Below are 19,681 nucleotides of genomic sequence, written 5' to 3' on the forward strand. Positions count from 1 at the left end.
GATCTCATTACAGATGGTTGTGAGCCACCATGTGGTTGCTGGGAATTGAACTCAGGACCTCTGGAAGAGCAGTCGGTGCTCTTAACCTCTGAGCCATCTCTCCAGCCCAGGCTTTATTTTCTTATAGTGTGGTTGATAAGGGATTATTTTCCTAAGACAAATATTTTAATTAATGATTTTAGATTAGCATAGATTAGATTATCATTATCATTTCTGATTTTCTTTTCTTTTTTCTTTTTGGTTTTTCGAGACAGGGTTTCTCTGTAGCTTTGGTTCCTGTCCTGGAACTTGCTCTATAGACCAGGCTGGTCTCAAACTCACACAGATCCGCCTGTCTCTGCCTCCGAGTGCAATTTTCTTATTTTCTTTTTTAAGAAATGGGTACAGGCCCCCCCCCCCACCTCCCAGTAACTTCCTCCACCTTGGCCACAAAGTGACCCTTTCATACCTATGTGTACGTAGGACAAGTGTTTCTTGGAAGACAGGAAAAAGCTGGTTTTCTTGCCGCGGCCCTGTTTCCCTCCCTCAGCGCCAGTTACATCACAATACTTACACGAATGTCCAGCCTTAGCTTGGCTTGTTTCTAGCCAGCTTTTCTACTTAAATTACCTTGTTTCTCTTTAACTACGTTTTGCCTCTGGGTTTTTTGCCTTTCTTTGTTCTCTTTTTTCCCTTCCTACTCCATGGCTGGCTGTGTGACTGCCCTGGAATCCTCTCCTCTTTTCTTGATCCTTGCTCTCTTCCCCAGATTTCTCCCTTTTATTCTCCCTGCGTGCCAGCCCCGCCTATCCCTTCTTCTGCCTAACTCCTGGCCATTCAACTCTATTTTAGACCAATCAGGTGTTTTAGACAGGCAAAGTAACACAGCTTTAGAGTTGAACAAATGCAACATAAAAGAATGCAATACATTTTTTGCGTTATTACACAGAATAAACAAAATGTATTTTAAACTAATATTGCACAACAGAGGCAGAGAGAGTTGGACCTGTGAGTCTGAGGACAGGTTGTTCTACAGTGTCACAGGCCATGCAGGCCTGTGAGAACCTAACTCAGAAAAGTCAGATGCACTTAAACAAATGCACTGTGAACTCAACAATCAGAAAACAAACTCAGTTTACTATGGATACAGAAGCCTGGGAACCGACAGGAAGTGTGCATCAACGGTCGCGGCACTTTAGAGTTGGCAAAGTTGAGTGCTGTCCATTTTGATCCTAATTTTACAGAGACGCTGCTCTGGTATCCCAACAGAGGACACTAAACATCCACCACAGGCTGGATGCCATACTGTGTGCGAGACACAGCTCAAGACTCCTGTTTTGGGTTGTTGGTCTGCTTTTTATGGAGCAGATATCCTTGCTCATTTTTCTTGGCTTGGTTCTTTAAGGGATTGATGCTGTTCTCACATGGAATATAGCTGGCACCTGTCTGTGCTATTTAGCTCACCACTGTAGTACTTAGGTGGGCATTAGCACTGCAGTGTTAGGAAAAACACAAACTTCATTTACAGGCTTCTTACGAATTAAAATGAACAGACATCCATTCATACATATCCATTCATACATTACGAATTAAAATGAACAGGCATCCATTCATATATATCAGCTTCTTAAAAAACACAAAATTGCTTATTTCTGCCTTAGGGAAACTACTTAATAACCAAGTAAAACTGTGAGCCACAAGGTTTAGTTTTGCTTTTTTCTACTTGTTTTGTAGACCAGGCTGGCCTTAAACTCAGAGATCCACCTGCCTTTGTCTCCCAAGTACTGTATTTAAAGATGTGCACAACCACATCAGGCAGATTTGTTTTTAGAGTGGTCCTATGTTCTAGAGCAATCTGAGCCAGTGCAGCCTGAATCTGCACCTCCCAACTATAACCTACTGCTTTAAACGCTGCTCACAGCTTAAGAAGCAAAGCGTTAAATGGCCTTGCACTTTCTCCCTAACTGTATCTTTTGCTTAAGTTTTTAATTTATATTAAGTTTTATACTTAGATGCTGGGGTGAAAACCTAGCTCAGAGAGGAAAAGAAAGCAGCTGCCACCATCCCAGAAGGACAGCCCCTCCTAAACTGCCTCAAAACTCCTCCACCTGGAATGGATGGCCCTCCCTTTTACTGCCGGTGCCTCCCTCTGTCCTCCTGACTCCCTCTTACTATGATTTTTCTTAATAATCAACTGGTTGCTTGCTACACCTCTTGACCTATGGTTGATTCTGTTTAATCCTGTTACACTATTCAAGCTGAAAGCTCCTTAGATTGAAGGTGTGTGCTAGGGCTGAGTCACACCAGACAGAAGCAGGTTTTTCCAGGAAATAATGCAATCTCAGGGTTCACCGTGTGATCAACAATCCTGTATCACTTCTATTAGCAGAAAGTTAGAATTGTGGACAGTAAGGAAACTAGGGTATAGATTGCTTTGCACCAATTAAACAGTCAGAGTCACTCCATGATAACTGCTCAGGAGACACGGCCTCATGAGAAGGCAGACACTGAAGTTCAAAGAAGGTGCCAGGCATGGTGGCACACGTCTTTAATTCCAGCACTCGGGAGACAGAGGCAGGTAGGTTTCTGAATCTGAGGTCAACTTGGTTTACAGAGCAAGTTCTAGAACAGTTAGGGCTACACAGAAAAACACGTCTCAAAAAAAAAAAAACCCCTGCAAAAACAAAAACAATAATAACAAGTACATACATAGAAGGTATTTTAGAACTGAATGTGTATGTATGGTTTATACGGGGGACAGTGGAATAAAGGATGGAATCCAGATACTTCTCTACCCAAAAATGATTTTAAATATAGTTGATTGGGGTTACATAACTGTCTAGACTTCAAAACTGTGCTTTTATGTATTATACGAGATTGCAATACCACTTTGATTAGTCTGAACATTTTGAAGACTTTAGAGAAAGCTGACTACATGGGGGAAAGAATGCCCATATGCTAAGAACTCTCCAGTCTAAACGGTCAGTTGGGACCAGTCTTTACTGCAGACTCACACGGGCATGGAAAAGTGGTAAAAAATCCTTTCAACACTATTGTTCATAAATTTTATTGTAATTCCAGCACAGAAGACTGGAAGAATTTCAGAATGACAAGTCACTCGGTGTCTAAATTCTACCCATATACATTTTGATGAACCCGCTAACCTAACAAGTTAGCTCTTACTCCCAAGAACTAACATTTAAGCAGTGATATTTCGTTTGTATTTTAATAAATAAAGCTTGCTTGAAGTTCAGAAAGCAAAACAGCCAGCCACTGGCTCTCAACCTCTACCTCAGTCAGAAATGGCAACCCTGCCTTGGAGCTGTCTCCTCCGATTTTATAATCCTCTCTAGTGCTGGGATTAAAGGTGAGCACCACCACCTTGCTATGGTAAACTAGTGTGGCTACTGGGATTAAAGGTGTGTGTCACGCTGCCTGCTGTGTAAGGCTGACCAGTGGGGCTGTTTTACTCTTTGAACTTAGGCAAGCTTTATTTATTAAAGTGCAAATGAAATATCGCTACAACATTACATGGGCATCAATTTAAAAGTGGACATTCCACAACTTCAAGGGGTGAGACATGCTCGAGCAACAGTGACTTGGATCCAGTCTGTAATCTATGCTGAGAAAGCTGAGGGGCTTAGCCTAGGGAACGTGCTTGCTGGCCTGAGGCCCTGAAACAACAAAGACACCAGAACTACATTTCAAATGAGCTGGTGACTCCAATCTTTTAGATAAATATATTTCTGGCATCAGGACCAGAAATCAAGGAAGGAGGTTTTCGTGCCATCTTCATATTCTGTAAGGCTCAGAGATACCAACTTCCCAAAAGGTGCTGCAACCTCACACCTTCAAGAGGTCCTTTGCAGATTTTTTTTTCTTTTTTTTTCTTTCTTTCTTTCTTTTTTTTTTTTTTGGTTTTTCGAGACAGGGTTTCTCTGTGGCTTTGGAGCCTGTCCTGAAACTAGTTCTGTAGACCAGGCTGGTCTCGAACTCACAGAGATCCGCCTGCCTCTGCCTCCCAAGTGCTAGGATTAAAGGCGAGCGCCACCATCGCCCGGTCTTCTTTTGCAGAATTTGACAGATCAATTCTCAAAGTCAAAAGCTACAACTTCAGGGCTGGAAAGAGATGGCTCAGAGGTTAAGACTGCTCTTCCCGAGGACCTGGGTTCAATTCCCAGCACCCACATGGCAGCTCACAACTGTCTGAAAATCCAGTTCCAGGGGATCTGACATCTTCACACCAATGCACATAAAAATTAAATAAACCATAAAAAAAGCTACAACTTCAAGTCAGTGATGTACAAGATGAATACTCTCCACCACCAGGAAGCTCATGACTCAGTAACTACAGGGTACTTCTGACACAGAAACAGGAAGAGAACAATTGGGACAGAGCCAGATGGTGGTGTCTACAGAAGATGGAGTAAGAATCCTGACCCTCAGAGAGCTGAGCACTGCACATACAGTTTCAGGAAAATCTTTCTGTTGTTGGAGACAGGGTTTCTCTGTGTAGCCATGGTTGGCCTCAGAGTCACAGAAATCTGTCTACCTCTGTCCTTTGTGCTGGGACTTAAAGACGTGAGCCACCACTGCCTGGCAGTCTCAGGAAAACCTTATCTTCAATTGAGGGCAATAAGAAGGGGGATCCTCACAACATTCACAGAAGACGGCTCAGACAGTGAAGTGCTGGCTCTGCAGATGGGCTCCATCCATCACATAAAAGCTGGGTGTGGTGGTGCAGGCTTGTAACCCAGGCAGTGGTGAGACAGAAGGCAGAGACAGGAGTGCTGGGTGGGGTTCTACTCTTTTCCTCTGGGCTTTATCTTTATCTTTATCTTTCTTTCCTGCTTTCTCCATGACGACTGGCCGCTTACGTCCTCTTCTCCATGTTCTCTTGCTCCCTCTCTCCCTCCACTCAGAGCTCACCTTCAATTAATACTCTGCCTGCTAGCCCCGCCTATCCTTGCTCCTGCCTCCCCATTGGCCGATCACATCTTTATTGGGACCATCAGGTGTTTTAGACAGGCACACAAATACAGCGTAAACGTAAGTCACACACCTGAAAATAATATTCCCAACACAGGAGGGTCCCGGGGAGTTTGCTGGCAAAGCCAGCCTAATGAGAGCACCATGATAAACAAAAGATAGAAGGTCATCTAGAGACACAAACACACTAGGACTGGTGATCTCAAAGAAGGCTGGAGATAAAAGCACTTACTGCTCTTGCAGCACGGGGTTCAGTTCCCAGCATCCACACCGGGAGGTCAGGGGACTCTCCACCTCTCCTGGCCATGCACCATGCACATACACTCATGTGGACTCTCAGTGTCATTTCTTTAAAAGACCTTATAAGGAAACTTTCTGAATTCAGAGAAACAGCTCCACATCCTAGAGATGCAGAAAAGATTCGTAAAGCCGGGCGGTGGTGGCGCACGCCTTTAATCCCAGCACTCGGGAGGCAGAGGCAGGTGGATCTCTGTGAGTTCGAGACCAGCCTGGTCTACAGAGCTAGTTCCAGGACAGGCTCCAAAGCCACAGAGAAATCCTGTCTCGAAAAATTAAAAAAAAAAAAAAAAAGGTTCGTAAACTAGCACAAAACAAAGATGCATGTGCTGCATGTCTCATCTCACAAGGCCGCTGCGCGCAGACACTAGACTCCTATGAACGTACATGTAAGTCCTGCCTGACACGTGAACACTCTGCAACATTACTTAACAACCTCATGTTTCTCAACAGTGCAGCAGCAACTTAACCTGTAGTCTAGTCATACAACGGAGCCACACTACTGTGGAAATAACTGAACTTAGCCAGGCCTGGTGGTCCAGGCTTATAGTCCCAGTCACTTGAGAGACTGAGACCAAGTTCGAAGTCACCTTGGGAAACTTAAACCACATCACAAAATAAAAATAAATAAAAATAGGGCTAAGGATACAGTTCAGTTGTACAGCAACTACCTAGAATGTAGGAGTTCTCATGTGCACTCTTGGGTGGGAGGGAAAAGAGGGCAACAGTCACTGAACTCACAGCAATGAAAAGGGCTATGCTGACATTCACAAGTCTCATAAAACTGGTCAAAGAAGCATATTAGAACCCCGGCATGGTGACGCCCCGGCATGGCGATGCAGGTCTGTGATTAACTCCAGACACCTTCAGAGGCTAGGCAGAGAGAAAAGGAAAGACTGACAGCTCAAGGCTCTCTCTTAAAAATAAATATATAAAGCCAGGCTGTTACCCACCTATCCTTCTAATACTAGAGTAGGAAGAGGTGGAGGATTGCTCCAATGCGCCTAAGTCAAAGCCAGCATTGTCTACTTAGCAAGCTCCAGGCCAACCAGGGCCAGGCAGCCATGCATACTCTGACTCAAAACAACAAGCAAATGAAAAGAAAGGGCCTAGGACAATTGCTGCGGGATTAAGAACATGTGTTGCTCTTACGGAGAACCCGGGTTCCATTCCCAGCACCTATATGGTAGCTTACAACCACCAGTTTCAAGGGCTCTGAAGCCCTCTTCTGATTTAGGATAGAGCACACGTTACATAGATGCATGCAGGATATACACGCACACATATAAAAATTTAAAAATTAAAAAAAAAAACAACTTGTTTTTTGAGTCCAAATTTGTGCTGATTTAGTGAACTGCTGGCCTAACTGGTAAAAAGTGATGTCCAAGATTAGCCGGGTTTGGGCCAGCCAAGGCTACATGGCAACATCACCCTCTCCAAAGTCTCCAGCTGCCTCTGGGTTCAGGGAACACTGAGCCCAGAGGATAGGAGGTTCTTTAATGCCAAAACAACCTGGGCTATACAATGAAGCTCTGCCTCAAAACTCAAAGGGGCTGGAGTGTAGCTCAGTTAGTGGAATGCTTGCCTAACACACCCAACCCTGGATCACAGTGCCCAGGAGGTAGGAGGAGAAGATCGGGTGTTGATCACGGTCATCCTCAGGCCCGATAGGGAAGCCACAAGCAGTCAGCGTTACGGAAGGAGAAGAAATGACAAGAAAATTATGTTGAAAAGCCAGACGTGGTGATTCTTGCCTGTAATCTTCCCACCTGGGAGATGGAGGCAAAAAGATAGTAGTCAGGGTATCAAAGTCAGCCTTAGCTACATGGTGAGCTCAGACCAGTCTGAGAAGAAACATACAAAGTAAATATTCCAGTGCTATTGCTTGAATTAGAGCTGTCCCCACAGGCTCACATATTTGAACACTTGCTGCCCATCGAGCAGCTAAAGTTTAAGGCGGTTGTGGACACGGAACCTCATCTGGGAGAGAGCTATGGCTGGTGGGCTAAGATACCTTACAGTCCCACTGCCAGGAAGTAGTCACACCTTCCCCACGGGGACACTGAGAACTGAACAAATCCTCCTTCCCCTGCAGGTACTGTCTCAATGATGAGAAACTACGACCGTGCCTTCAGAAAGTATGTTAGCATCAAGCTGACAACTCAGAGGAATAAGGACAACAATTACACCAACCAAAATGACCACTGATCAACAGACTCCACATTATCCAGCAAATCTAGGAGGCACCCTCTGCTACAGAAGGAAATATACCTCTTTAGAGAGCATCAACTAAGTGAGCCCACGGTGAGAAACAGCAGGTGTCACCCTAAGATCGAGGGCCTGTGGCATAAAGGCCGCAAGCACACGAAACCAGCAGACCATGGGGCACAAGTGCAGGAAAAGCAGGAAGAGCCGGGCATGGAAACAACCTGAAGCACAGTGGAGGGCTGCTGTGCCACACTCGGCTACAGTGAGCGCGAGACCAGCTGACATAAACCCAGCCCTGGGAACACAGAATGAGCAGGAGGAGAAGTAACTGCATCAAAATGAGCAAACTCAGAAATGTCATCCCAGTGCATTTCCTTTGGTAAAAAGCCACTGCGTGGTTTGAAAGGGGGGTCCTGGTCTTGTGTACCGCCTCTGTGTGACAAGTACTTACGGAAGTCAGGGCAGCTGGTGAGAGCTCCCTCCTTCCCTCAGGTTTGGCAGGCAAGTGCCTTTGCCAGCTGAGCTGGCTTTGCTGGTCCAGAAGTCCTTAACTCAAGTACACAGTACTAACTCAAAGGTGAAGCACACACAGGTAACCTAGGGCAGGTTTGTCCTCAATCGCAGTACAACAGGAAAGCCCATGTCCCACCCCAGCTGGGTCAGGTGGTTCGTGCCACCCACTTCATCACTGGAGCACGTCCAAGCTGCAGGATCTCAGACACTGAACTGGTATCAGTCTGAACACGTACAGAAGAAAACAAACAACTGCATTTGAACAGCTCTTCACCAGTTCTGTGGAAGATTTTCCCTTCATCTTAACAAAACCAACAAGCAAAAACACCAAAGAAAAAACAAAACACAGAGAGCATGGAGGTGACCCTGCAACTGATGATCAGTTCCATGCAGTGGCCTGGGAATGGATACGTAAAAGCTCACTGCTGCCCACACTGCCTGTCCTGCACGTCTCACGTTCACCAGGCCAGTCAAGAGTACTTTCTGGCAGCAGCCACGGCTTCAGGTGGCATTTATCCCTCTTCTCCAATTGCTTGTCCAGTGCTCTAGGCACTAAAGCGTTGTGCTTTTTCTAAAGCAAGGTCTTACACTATATAACGCTGGCTGTCCTGGAACTTGCTATGTAGCCTAGGCCAGTCTCCAACTAAAGAGAACCCCATGACTCTGCCTTCTGTGTGGCTCTTCTCTTTTCCCAACAAATTTCCCAGACTCTCCCACAACAAAATGGAGACGGAATAAAACTGATGAGGACAAATTTAACTTGAGAGTCCTGAGCTTCTACAGTGTTCTCTAAAAACGCCTCTGTGACGAGTACTAGTTGAGAAGCTAACAATGATCCATTTAGATCAAGTATAAGCTACTTGGCTGAGTTAGTCATTAAAAAGCATTTGGGCGTTGTGGGGGGAGGACTCAGTTGATCAAAGTGCTTTTTCAAGCATGAGGACCCAAGTTTGATGCCTAAACCCAAATAGGAAAAAAGCCAGATAGTCAAGGGTGGGAGTCCCTCAGGTCCAGTGTCCAGCCAGTCTGAAAAGGGTGGACAGCACCTGAGGAATGGCATCTCTCATCTCCACACATGCCCACACAAACGGAAAGCCCAGAGAACGTCACAAATGGAGCTAAGACCTGAGTGTCTCCTGCCACCATCTGCACTGCAGGCCTCTGCTCTCCGAGCACCTGGCACCTGTGCTCACACACAGGGGATTTGCAGTCGTTCACCAAGGAAGAAAACCAGAAATCCAGTATTTATGAGCATCAACTCTTATCTTCTAGAGGGACAAAAATCAACTTAAAATATTAAAAGTCAAAGTTGAAGAGGTTTTGGGGCTGACTGCTGACGAGACAGCTCAGTGGTTAAGAACACACTGGCTGCTCTTTTAGAATAGTCAGAACCCTGGTTCACCTCCCAGCACCCGCATGGCAGTTCACAACTGTCTGTAACTCCAATTCACAGGATCCAACAGCCTCACACAGACATACATGCAGGCAAAACACCAATCCACATAAAGAAAAGATAACCAAACAGCCAGAACTAGCAGAAATACAGGAGGAATCCACTGGGAACCAGGAAGCATTGAGACTAAAGTTCAAAAAGGCTGCACTGCAAAGCCGTGAGGGCCTCTCGAAAACAGTTCACTGCCGTCCTAACCGTGAGTTTTAAGGAATACACACCTAGGCTCTATCAAATTTCAGAACCTCAAGCACAACAAAATACTAGAGTTCCCAAGGGTTAAGGGAGAGCAGGCTTGGCTTCTCGGTCACACTGGAAACCAGAGTAAGATAGAACACAGCCCTCAACGTTCCAAGACAACCTAACTGAATTCTTAGAACCCAAACTGCTGACTAAGAGCTAAGAGAATCTCAGTCACTGCCTGTGAATCTGTGTAGTCTTCTCAGCAAATTTTGGAAAAATGAGCAAAAAAGTGTGAACAAATCAAGGGAAGGAAAACTTGAGTTTATTTAAGTGAGCAGGCTCCTGCAAAGAGAGCCCGTGGCCAGGCCTGACATGATCTCAAGTCTAAGTAGTCCAGAGTGCAAACACAAAGAACTCTTAGCAAGAGCTCCAACGAGGGCAAAAGAAGCAACAGAAATAGAAATTAATGGTGAGGGATTAATAATTCTAAAGAAAATGTAAAAAAGTGTTCAGAAAAATTAGCTATTGGAAAAACCCAAATAGTCCTAACAATGTAAAAACCAAAAGAAATAAAGATTTAGTAATTACTCTAGGAGGATTAAGGAAGTAGGGGGTTAAGAAAAACTAAACAGCAGTGTAGCAGTTTATGAAGACAATTTTAGGTTTGTGAGTCTGCTGGAGCGGTAGATGGTCCACTTAGTAGAGTGGCTGCACCAGAGCTCACATACGCACACACACACGCGCACAGACACACATGAAACCAGTTCCATGAAAGAGAAAGTGAGGAAGTGTCATCTGTGCATTTCTTTCTTCACAAAAAGCCCATCTACTCTTGCCGCCCCAACTCTCTGATGGCTGGACTGACGATCCTCTTCAAAAGCAGCTTTATACTACAAACATCATAGGACCCTGGGGAACTGTCAATGCAACACCCTAAAAGCTGATCTGAGTCCCAAGTCGTCAAGTCAGCGCGTCTCAATGGGGCACGGTGACATACACTGGTAATCAAAGTGATGGAGGACTGGCAGGAATTCAAGGGCATCCTGGAGAACGAGGCAAAACACCAGGCTAGCCTGGGGTAATCACAAGACCGTGCCTCAAACAAACAGTACCTCTTTTTTCAATATATCTGATCACACAAACTTAGACCTTAAGAAAAAAAAGAAAAACCTCCTCAATTTAAACAAGTACAAGAGGAAGATTTAAGCAAAGGACCGAGAAGAACTGAACCACGTGAGTCACACTACCCCAGAAGTGCGAGCGACAAAGCAACAGTACTTGGTGGGTACTTGGTGGGTAAACACAGCATCTTAATGACGATTTCCGTTTGCATTATCCTGCTAATTTGAAACTCTATTCCGAGAAGAGTTTATCGTTTGGTATGTTAAAAACTATGACTGCTGCTAACAGTCAGACCAGGATAAGTCCTACCTAGGCTAATTCAAAATATTCAGGGAGGTAGAGGAAGGTCCTTTCTGTGTATACTTTTGAAAGAGCTGAGTGCCACATAAACACGTGCTTCTGAGGGGGCCACTGCCACTCCCAGGAAACCTGGGCTGAAGTATTTGAGCAAGCAGAGCGGAAGCATTTTCATGAAGTGACCAGTCTTTTCATGCCTGGAGTTCTGAGGAAAGGGCTGCACACTGAGTGACCACAGGCAGAGCCCAAGATCTCCAGTAAGGCTGCTCAGGCGTAGACTTTCAAGCTATAAGCAATGATAAGATTATGCTATCACAGACAGCAGCAAAGGGAGTTTGAGTCATCTTAAGTCTTAATTGACTTTATGAATTATTTCATTTGGATTTGTCCTCTGCCTAGAGCTAACCTCTACCCCAAAGCCTTAAGGTACAAGATCATGGGTGGGTAGAACACAACTAATTTACATTCTACCTAATTTAATTACATTTAATTTACAGTGTCTAATTTATATTCTCTAACTACATACAAAATAAAAGGTACTTCTCTACATTACTAAAGGAAACTGATTCCATGGACTCAGAAAGACTTTATTTGCCTTACACTGTTTTAAAGTGTCCGCTACTCCCAATGTGGTGCCCATAACCTTCAACACGCCAGTACTTGGTAGGCAGAGGCAGGGGATGGATCTCTGTGCCTTTGAAGCCAGCCTGGTCTACAGGGTGCCTTCCAAGAGAGCCAGAGCTGCACAGTGAGACAGTATCTTGAAACTGCACCCCTCCCCGCCCCACCATCAATTATCGCCTACAGGCAATCCACTTTTGACTTGTTTCTCCTAAACGGTTGCTACAGAGTGGAAGGAGCAGTGTTGAATGTTATCGTTTAAAGAGTTTTAGCTTCTTGTACTGATATTTCCTGGCATTTTAAACATCCAGGTTTTTAATTTAAGCATCAGAAAGAGTATCTTCGTCATCCCCAGAGTAAATGACTTATTTTCCCATTTGTCTCCAGCACCTTCTCCCCATTCTCTTTCTCAATGTACAGTTCCTTGAGTTTTTCTCCCTGAGTCACGGGGGGACAGGGGGGACACGACAACGTGGGACAGGATGCCTGTCCGCCAAGGAAAGGCTGTTGGATCAGCAAGTACCCCTCTCAGGTAGGGAAAACCGGTGATGGCAGTTTGAAATGCCCGTGTGTCCATGGGTGTTTGCAGCTTAGCCAGTACTCAATGGCCAAGCCACTTGTTGAGAACTCCCTTTAGGGAGAGAAACCATTCTGGGTCCCCGGATGTGAAATGCCACAGTCCCACTCTGCACAGCTGCCTAGGCAAACATTCATTGTTACAGCCCGTGGTGTTTACACTCCTCCACTGAGCAATCTTAAGACAGAACAGAAGGGCAAATTACAACAAACAGTTTAACCCAGGTCTTTCACCTGATGCAATGCTGAGGTGGTTTTGAGGCTCTGACTGCTGGCTGGCAGTGCTGGCACACCTTTAATCCCAGCACTCGGGAGGCAGAGGCAGGTGGATCTCTGTGAGTTGGAGGCCAGCCTGGTCTGCCGAGTGAGTTCCAGAACAGTCAGGGATATAGAGAAACCCTGTCTCTAAAAACAAACCAAGGGGGTTGGGAGACCAGGAAGTGCCTTCTTCTAAAACAGCAGGCAACAGAGATAGGATTAAACAACTGTACTTGATAGTCACCAAGTACACTCACGAGGCAGGTACATTCCATGTGCGTACGTGACTAAACGGTGAGTAACTCTCAAAAAAATCTGAAAAAATGACCTTTGGAAATGATGGGAATGAACTACTCCAGTAACTTTCATATATATATATATATTTTTTTTAAGTCATTAAAAACCACAAGCTATTTAATTTGCCTTTTTTCTATTTTTTTTTAAGCAGGGGTGATTTTTTGAGGCAGGGTCTCTCTGCAGCCTGGTTAGTCTGGAGCTTGTTATGTAGACCAGCGAGCACCACCTGCTTCTGCTGGCATGAAAGGTATGCACTACCACAGCTGGCCAGCTCCTATCTTTCTTTCAAATTCACCATTACTGTGTTCATGAGAGTTGTGAGAGGGAAAAGGAGGAAGATCTGCAACTCTGGAGAGATGGTTCTCTTCCCACCATCAGATGGAAATCAGGTCATTAGTTTGCGGAGCAGAGGTCTTATCCCACTGGCTCATCTGGGCCTACTACTGCATCCCGCCCTAAGTAGGCGAGAAAGTTAATACAGCAAACCCAGGGTGTTGTGCTTGCTGTAGCATAACTACATTTCCATCTCCTAAAATACTCTCTTAAATAAACCACAGCCCTAAGATCTTGAATCTCAGAGACTAAAAACACTAGAACTGGCGCTATCCAGAAAATGACAAATGAAAACACCCCCACAGAAAAATCTTTTTAAAACTGTCAGGACATTATTAAAACAATGTATACCTACAAATCTATTAAATTGGTACATCGAATTGTAATGCCCACATGGTATACAGTTTGCAGTAAGTTCTTCGTACTTGGCAAAGGCTGTAAGGTACCAGATTCAATAATAAACCTGAAAACTAGAAGCAGTCCTTGTAACCAAAGATATTACAGAATGCTAATTCAGGAAGTTATCCAGCAGCTTATAAAAGAAATAGGAAGTTGTTGGACAACTCCTTGAAGAACTGTCTCCTGCAGGAAAACCTGCAGAAGTGCTGAGCTAGAAAGAGAATTGGTTCCTGTCAAAGAGAAACTCAAGGTACCGTGGTGAAACTGGTTTCAAAGGCTGATCTCCAACGACTGAGCCTTTCTTAGGAACAGCATACTCTGGTATAAAGCCCCAGGCTCTAGATCTCACTGACCTAGGCTTTAACACCAGCATGGGGGATGGGCCAACTGACTCCAATACACTCACTCATTCCTCTACAGTCCCCAGGCAACAACCAGCTGTTCCCAAAGTCAACAGTTCTCCCAGATCTCTCAAGTTACAACACCTCACCCACTTGGACCACTCGGGGTCAGAATTCTTCCTGCCATGTATAAATCTCAAGAAATTATATACTTTGTACCAACAACTACCTAAAAAGATGGATGAAAGCTTTAGTTTTTCACGGCTGGTATGAACTAAACTTAAGAAACTAGTTCAGATCTTCATTCCACAGCTGGCTGGTATCCTCTTGAAAAGTTTTTATTAGTTATTCACCTGTGTGTGCATATTCAAATGTGACTGCGGACACAGCACAGCTGAGTGTGTAATGTCTGAGGACAATCTTCCCTAGTCAGCTTTTTCATCGTAAAGGTCCTGGGCTCACACTAAAACTTTAAGCTATCTTCAGGACCTCACAGAAATCTGCAGACCAAAGGAAAAGTACTCTGAAGAGAAATGGATTCTAAAAAACTAAGATAAAAATAAATTTTGACACAATAGCTACTTGGCAGCACGGCTTAGTTTACCATCATTTCTGACTCAATAGGGGCAGATATTAATTTCATTCATCTGTTTGGTGCACGACAGCTCCTTATGGCAACCACACAGTACATAACATCAGGGAAAAGCCAACAATGGAGAAAGTTCTCTTTCAAATCACTTCTCCAAACTGTATATTATTCATAAAGCATTTCCTTTTCAAAAAAGCAATTTTGTAGACTCCAGCACCCACCTCTAACATCCAGTTCTCAGCGGCCTCCACAGGCTCTTAACCAGACCAGTGATTCAGTCCACCTGCTGGGAGCATTCAAGTCACCCTTGGGGGGTGACCTTCTACTTCTAAGAGCTCTGCAGAACCCGATGCTTCATTCTTCACAGAAGCAGTCCTGATTCTCACCTGCAACCTCAGAAACCACGCTAGTGTCTGCTCCCTAGGCAAAGCCCTCCGCAGTCCTCTTTTGGCCTGGTCTACCTGCTTTCTGGCCCCCACTTGAAAAAGGGGTGAGGATGCTAAGTGGGGGTGGCACTGGTGTGGAGCCCCTCCTCACATCCACACCCGGCAGTCACGTGTCAACAACAGTCACTGAGAAAAATCTAAAAAGTAAGACTCTATCATGAGGGTTATTTCAGCTCAGAGAATTCTCACTCAAATAATGAAGATGCAGACAGATGTCAAACAAGTCATTTTAAGAAAACACATGAGTAAAAAACAGCATAAATGTTGCCCTTTAACCTGCTCACAACCACAACTGAAGGGCTGCAGGCTATTAAGTGTTTAAATCTCCCCAAGTCAGCATGGGACACAGCAGGGAGGCTTTGGGAGTCCAAGCCTTTCTCTTCCTCCCTAACAACCTGGTTTGTTTCCCCTCCCTTCCCCTTCAGGACACACTGGCCGCAGCCAGCCCCTCTTCCCAGTCATTTACTTTGGCTGCGTCTGCTGAAAGAATAAATGATCTTGTTCATGAGGATGAGTTTGCCAGACTTGTGTGTACTTTCTAGTCTCGGCCTCTTTATTGTTCTCTGTGAAACCTGACCCTCTGAAGTGCTTTGAAATGAGGACTGGGACACCAGAAAATGGTTTTGTAAAAAGAAAAAGTTACAGGGGAAAAATGGCAACAAAACAAAAAACAAGTTGGGGGGAGGGTGGCCAGAGGCAGCTTCCCAAGATCAAGATCAAAGCCTGGTGTCCTTACTACAGTAACATGTCAGCACTTGGGAGGCAGAGGCAGGCAGGTCTGAGCTGGAGACCAGCCTGGTCTACAAATTAAGTCTCCAACTCAGAGTTCCAGGATAGCCAGGGATACAAAGAGAAACCCTGTCTTGAAAAACAAACCCATACAAAGTAGCAACCCACACAAAGTAGCAACCCACCCAAGACAATCAACTGAAAATAGAGACTGGGGGAGGGAACTAACAAACAAAACAAGGTTGTTGCTAGTGTCCTCTGAACCAATAAATAAGGCTGCATTTACTTGGGATTGTCAAAACAAATTTAAATCAAAATGAGCATTGTTATTCATCTCATTATCTCAACCCAATTAACCTCTTCAAAGAATACTAGAACAATCTGTAGTCTTTAACTGCCAGTCTGAGACATTTTGCTCACTCTAAATTCAAACAAGTCCTAGAAAATTAATTTTACTTCCAATCTCAGAATTAGGAGATAAATTCTATTTTGTCCTTTTCAGGTGAATGTAATTTTGCCATTTGGTTAAAAGCAAGAAGACAGGGGTGGGGGCTGCCAGCAGCCACCCTCCCACCTCCGAGAAGGGGCTGCTCTGAGGAGCTGCCAGCCTGACAATGTGTAGACTAGAGGGCACACCTTACTAAGTACCTGATGGTTTCTTCACATTTTAAGGGAAGGGGGTGTTAAATGACATCAAAATACAGCTTACTTAAGTGTTTGCTGATTCACAATTTGAGTATTATATAAGTCACAGCTTTCCCAAGTCCTACTTCCTTTTTTTGGAAAGAATACACAAGGTCCTGGGTTCAGTACCCAAGACAGAGACAGACAGACACAGACACACACACACACCCATATGTGGGGAGGGGGCAGAAAATATAACACATGCCAATCTTGTTATTTAAAGTTTAAATTTTTCATCGTATTCCATTTTGTGCCAGGCTAATTAACAAATCTGGCACAAACTCAAAAGGAGATGATCCCATATTGCCACAAAGCACAAGTTTGCAAAAAGGCTCTGAACCAAGAATAAATAATGAAGAGGGTACTTACATACATAAAATAGAATGTTTGGGGGCTGGGGTGCAGCTCAATGGTAAAGTATGCTTGTTTACCATTCATAAGGCTGAGTTCCATGTTCAGCACCAGTAAAACAAATAGATAGTGTCACCCCTACATAGCCACCTCCCACATTATCTTCACTTACTTTAGGAAGTATCTCTGTCCGGAAGACGTCTTGGCCATCTCCCAGCCTGCCGGCAGCGGCACATCATCAGGAATCTCGAAGGAAGACTGTCGGAGATGCTGTGCTGCCGGGGTGGTGGCGCCAGAGACCACGGTGGGGGTGAGCGTCCCTGGAGAGACGGCCCCCAGCTGCAGGGATGCCGGGGAGGAGTGAGCCCGGACGTGCTGGGGAGTCAGAGCCCCTGCAGTGCTGGCATCAGTACTGGCCTGTCAGAACAGCAAGATGAACATTTACACAACTGAGACAACAGCACCTACCCCGATTTCTTAGACAGAATTTCATGGCAGCCAACTATCTAAAGATCAAAAGCAAACTTTAATGGTCATTTTTGACACCAAGGAACACAAGTGTCCAAATGGACTCACTTTTAAATTATGTAAATTTAGTATGTACTATAAATGTTATTTTACTGAAGAGCAGTTCACCTGAATGAATATCTACCTCCTAGACACTGTGAAGACAGCAAATAGTGGACATTAAAACCTATTTTCAAAAAAAAAAAAAAAAAATGAGCAAGAGCTGTTGTTTGGTGGTAGAGAACATGTTTATCCCACACACTCTAAGCATTCTGGTTGCTTTTCTGAGTCCTGTGTGCTTTCTATGTGCTTCTCCCTTACTTCACTTTAAATAACTAATACCCCATCTGTCACTTTTTTTTTTTTACTGTGAACAAGTGTGATCAATAAATAAATTTAATGAATTCAAAGGCTCAGAACTGCACCAATGCTAGAAGCTACCCATGAAGAGAAGAAGCTAACCAACCCTCTTTGTGCCTTAAGGATAAAGATGTAATCAATTCAATTACAACCTAAGCATTCACACACATGGAACAGGAAGGAAAAAGAAAAACCTGCAGAGACCCCAAGGGTTCAAATCTGGGTTCATCCAGACTAGTGTTAAATGAAGTATGAGAAATTAACTTGTCTTCATTTCTATAAATTAGTTTTTCTATGCCAGAAGCACACAGGGATATAAGAATTCCCAGGCAGGAACCTGTAGACAATTATTTACAACTTAGATAAATACTTATTCATAGTCTAATGCTTTTTATTAGAATTAGGGTTGATCAAAAACGTTTGATTTCCTAGATTCATGCGGATAAGGAAACTGAAAGGACCTAGCAGTAACTTAAGTACAGAGCAAAGCCAGGGGCATTTCTGAGTTTCAGATCAGATTAAATTTAGGACTAGGAAATCATTAGCACACTGAAAAGGTAAATGTCTTGATGCACAGCTCTCTCAAAACGCTAGTGAGAAGGCAAATGTACCCCACAAACGGCGGGGTGGAAGTCGGGTATTACAAGTACACTTCCCCGTGCTCGTTCCTTCTGGCTTCGAGGTATTACAAAATGGAGCATTCAATCTGCGTGTTCCTTCAAAGTTTCCGCGGCCGTTTGTGATTGCATGCCAACATAGATTTAACTCAGGGAGCCCAGAAACCCACTTGTGGGGGAGGGAGTAATGAACAGTATCGAAGTCTACTGACTGTTGTTACAAATTAAGTGTTTAGGCTAGCGGCTAAACAACCTTTCCTTCCTCCTTAACTCGGCTTTTTGTAGCGAGGTTAATGGAGCTTTTCCGAGCTCCAAAACCCCTGCTCTGCAGCAGGCCTGCCTGGGAGGGGGCTGGAGTGGGAGTGGCGACTCTTCTTTCCACTCAAGTTACAGCCCGAGTGGGCTAACGATGGCAGTGTTTGGAAAACCAATTAAGTTTTGGGCAAAGTTCCTATGCTGGTTTAGCCTAAAGCAAGGTCTCTAAAAATTAAGTAATTAAGCCGGGGGGGGGGGGCACTAAAGAAATCTACCAGGACCTATCGGAATGTTAGCACTTCTGTGTAGGATCCAGTTGGGAAAATAAGCAGGCGTCGTCGATGTGGCTGAGCAGCCATGTTCACATCCGCAGTCAGTTAAAAAGCAATGGCGAGGCTGGAATTAGTCATTGCTTCCCAAACATTACCTTTAATCACAGTTGAGCCAGGCAGGACTCGGCCTATGAGTCAACCTGCAACGCGCTATCAAAGGCCGGCGCTGAGCCTGTGCGCCGTGTGCGCAGCCGAGGTCCTGCGCAATGCCCAGATGTGGCCCATTTAAAAGCTTTCGGGCCGAACAGTAAATAATAGGCTACGATTGGGCAAGCGACACGTGAGCCCACCAAGTGTGAAAAGATCCGCCCGCGCGAGTTCCAGGGCACGGCGGGGGCGAGCCGGGCCCGAACCCTGCACTGGACCGCGCCTGGGCCGCCGGAGCAGAAAGCTTCGGCGAGCGGGAGGGGGAGGGGAGGAGAGAAGAAACCAGAAACTCAATGGACCGGTTCAACCCCCACCCCTCACCAACTCGGGCAAACAAGGGGACAGCAGACGCGGCTCCACGGAGACTGAGGAGGCGCGGGCAGGGGAGGCGGGCTGTCCCCCGGCTGGGGTCCCGCGCGAGACGCCGGACCCCTTCCTTCTCCCCTCCCCCCTCCCCTCCCCCTCCCTGCCGGAGCCTAGGTGCGGAGCGGAGGCGCGCGCATTGTGCAGCCCCCCGCGGCCGCCAACTCCGGGAAAACAAACCCCAGCCCCGCACCCCACGCGGCCCCGGGCCCCCGCGGCGCCGCTACCTGTCGCGAGTGGGACTTGGGCTCGGGCGGCTTGAAGAAGGAGTCGGGCAGCTTGCGCAGCCGCATGGGCACGGTCTGCGGCACATTGGCCGTCTTGGGGTTCATGACGGCGTTGAAGAGCGCCTCTAAGTCGGTCTCCGAGTCTCCGCGGACGTGCACGACCTGGTGGCCGGCCGGGGGTGCGGGTGGGGCCGCGGGGGTCCCCGGCGGG

General features: G+C 45.6%; 1 protein-coding gene across 1 annotated transcript in view; it reads right to left on the minus strand.

Moving 5' to 3' along the window:
• Positions 1-19,680, minus strand: part of Yap1 (Yes associated protein 1) — a gene marked incomplete at its 5' end in the record, with an annotated part of 87,991 nt that extends 68,311 nt beyond the window's left edge. Inside the window, 2 exons of the mRNA XM_005346808.3 lie at positions 16,835-17,079; positions 19,471-19,680. Of these exons, the coding sequence (XP_005346865.3) occupies positions 16,835-17,079; positions 19,471-19,680 (455 nt within the window). The remainder of the gene's footprint in view (positions 1-16,834; positions 17,080-19,470) is intronic.
• Between the last annotated feature and the right edge of the window lies 1 nt (position 19,681).

The sequence above is a fragment of the Microtus ochrogaster genome, chromosome 5, assembly GCF_000317375.1.
Source record: "Microtus ochrogaster isolate Prairie Vole_2 chromosome 5, MicOch1.0, whole genome shotgun sequence".
NCBI classification, from domain to species: Eukaryota; Metazoa; Chordata; class Mammalia; order Rodentia; family Cricetidae; genus Microtus; species Microtus ochrogaster.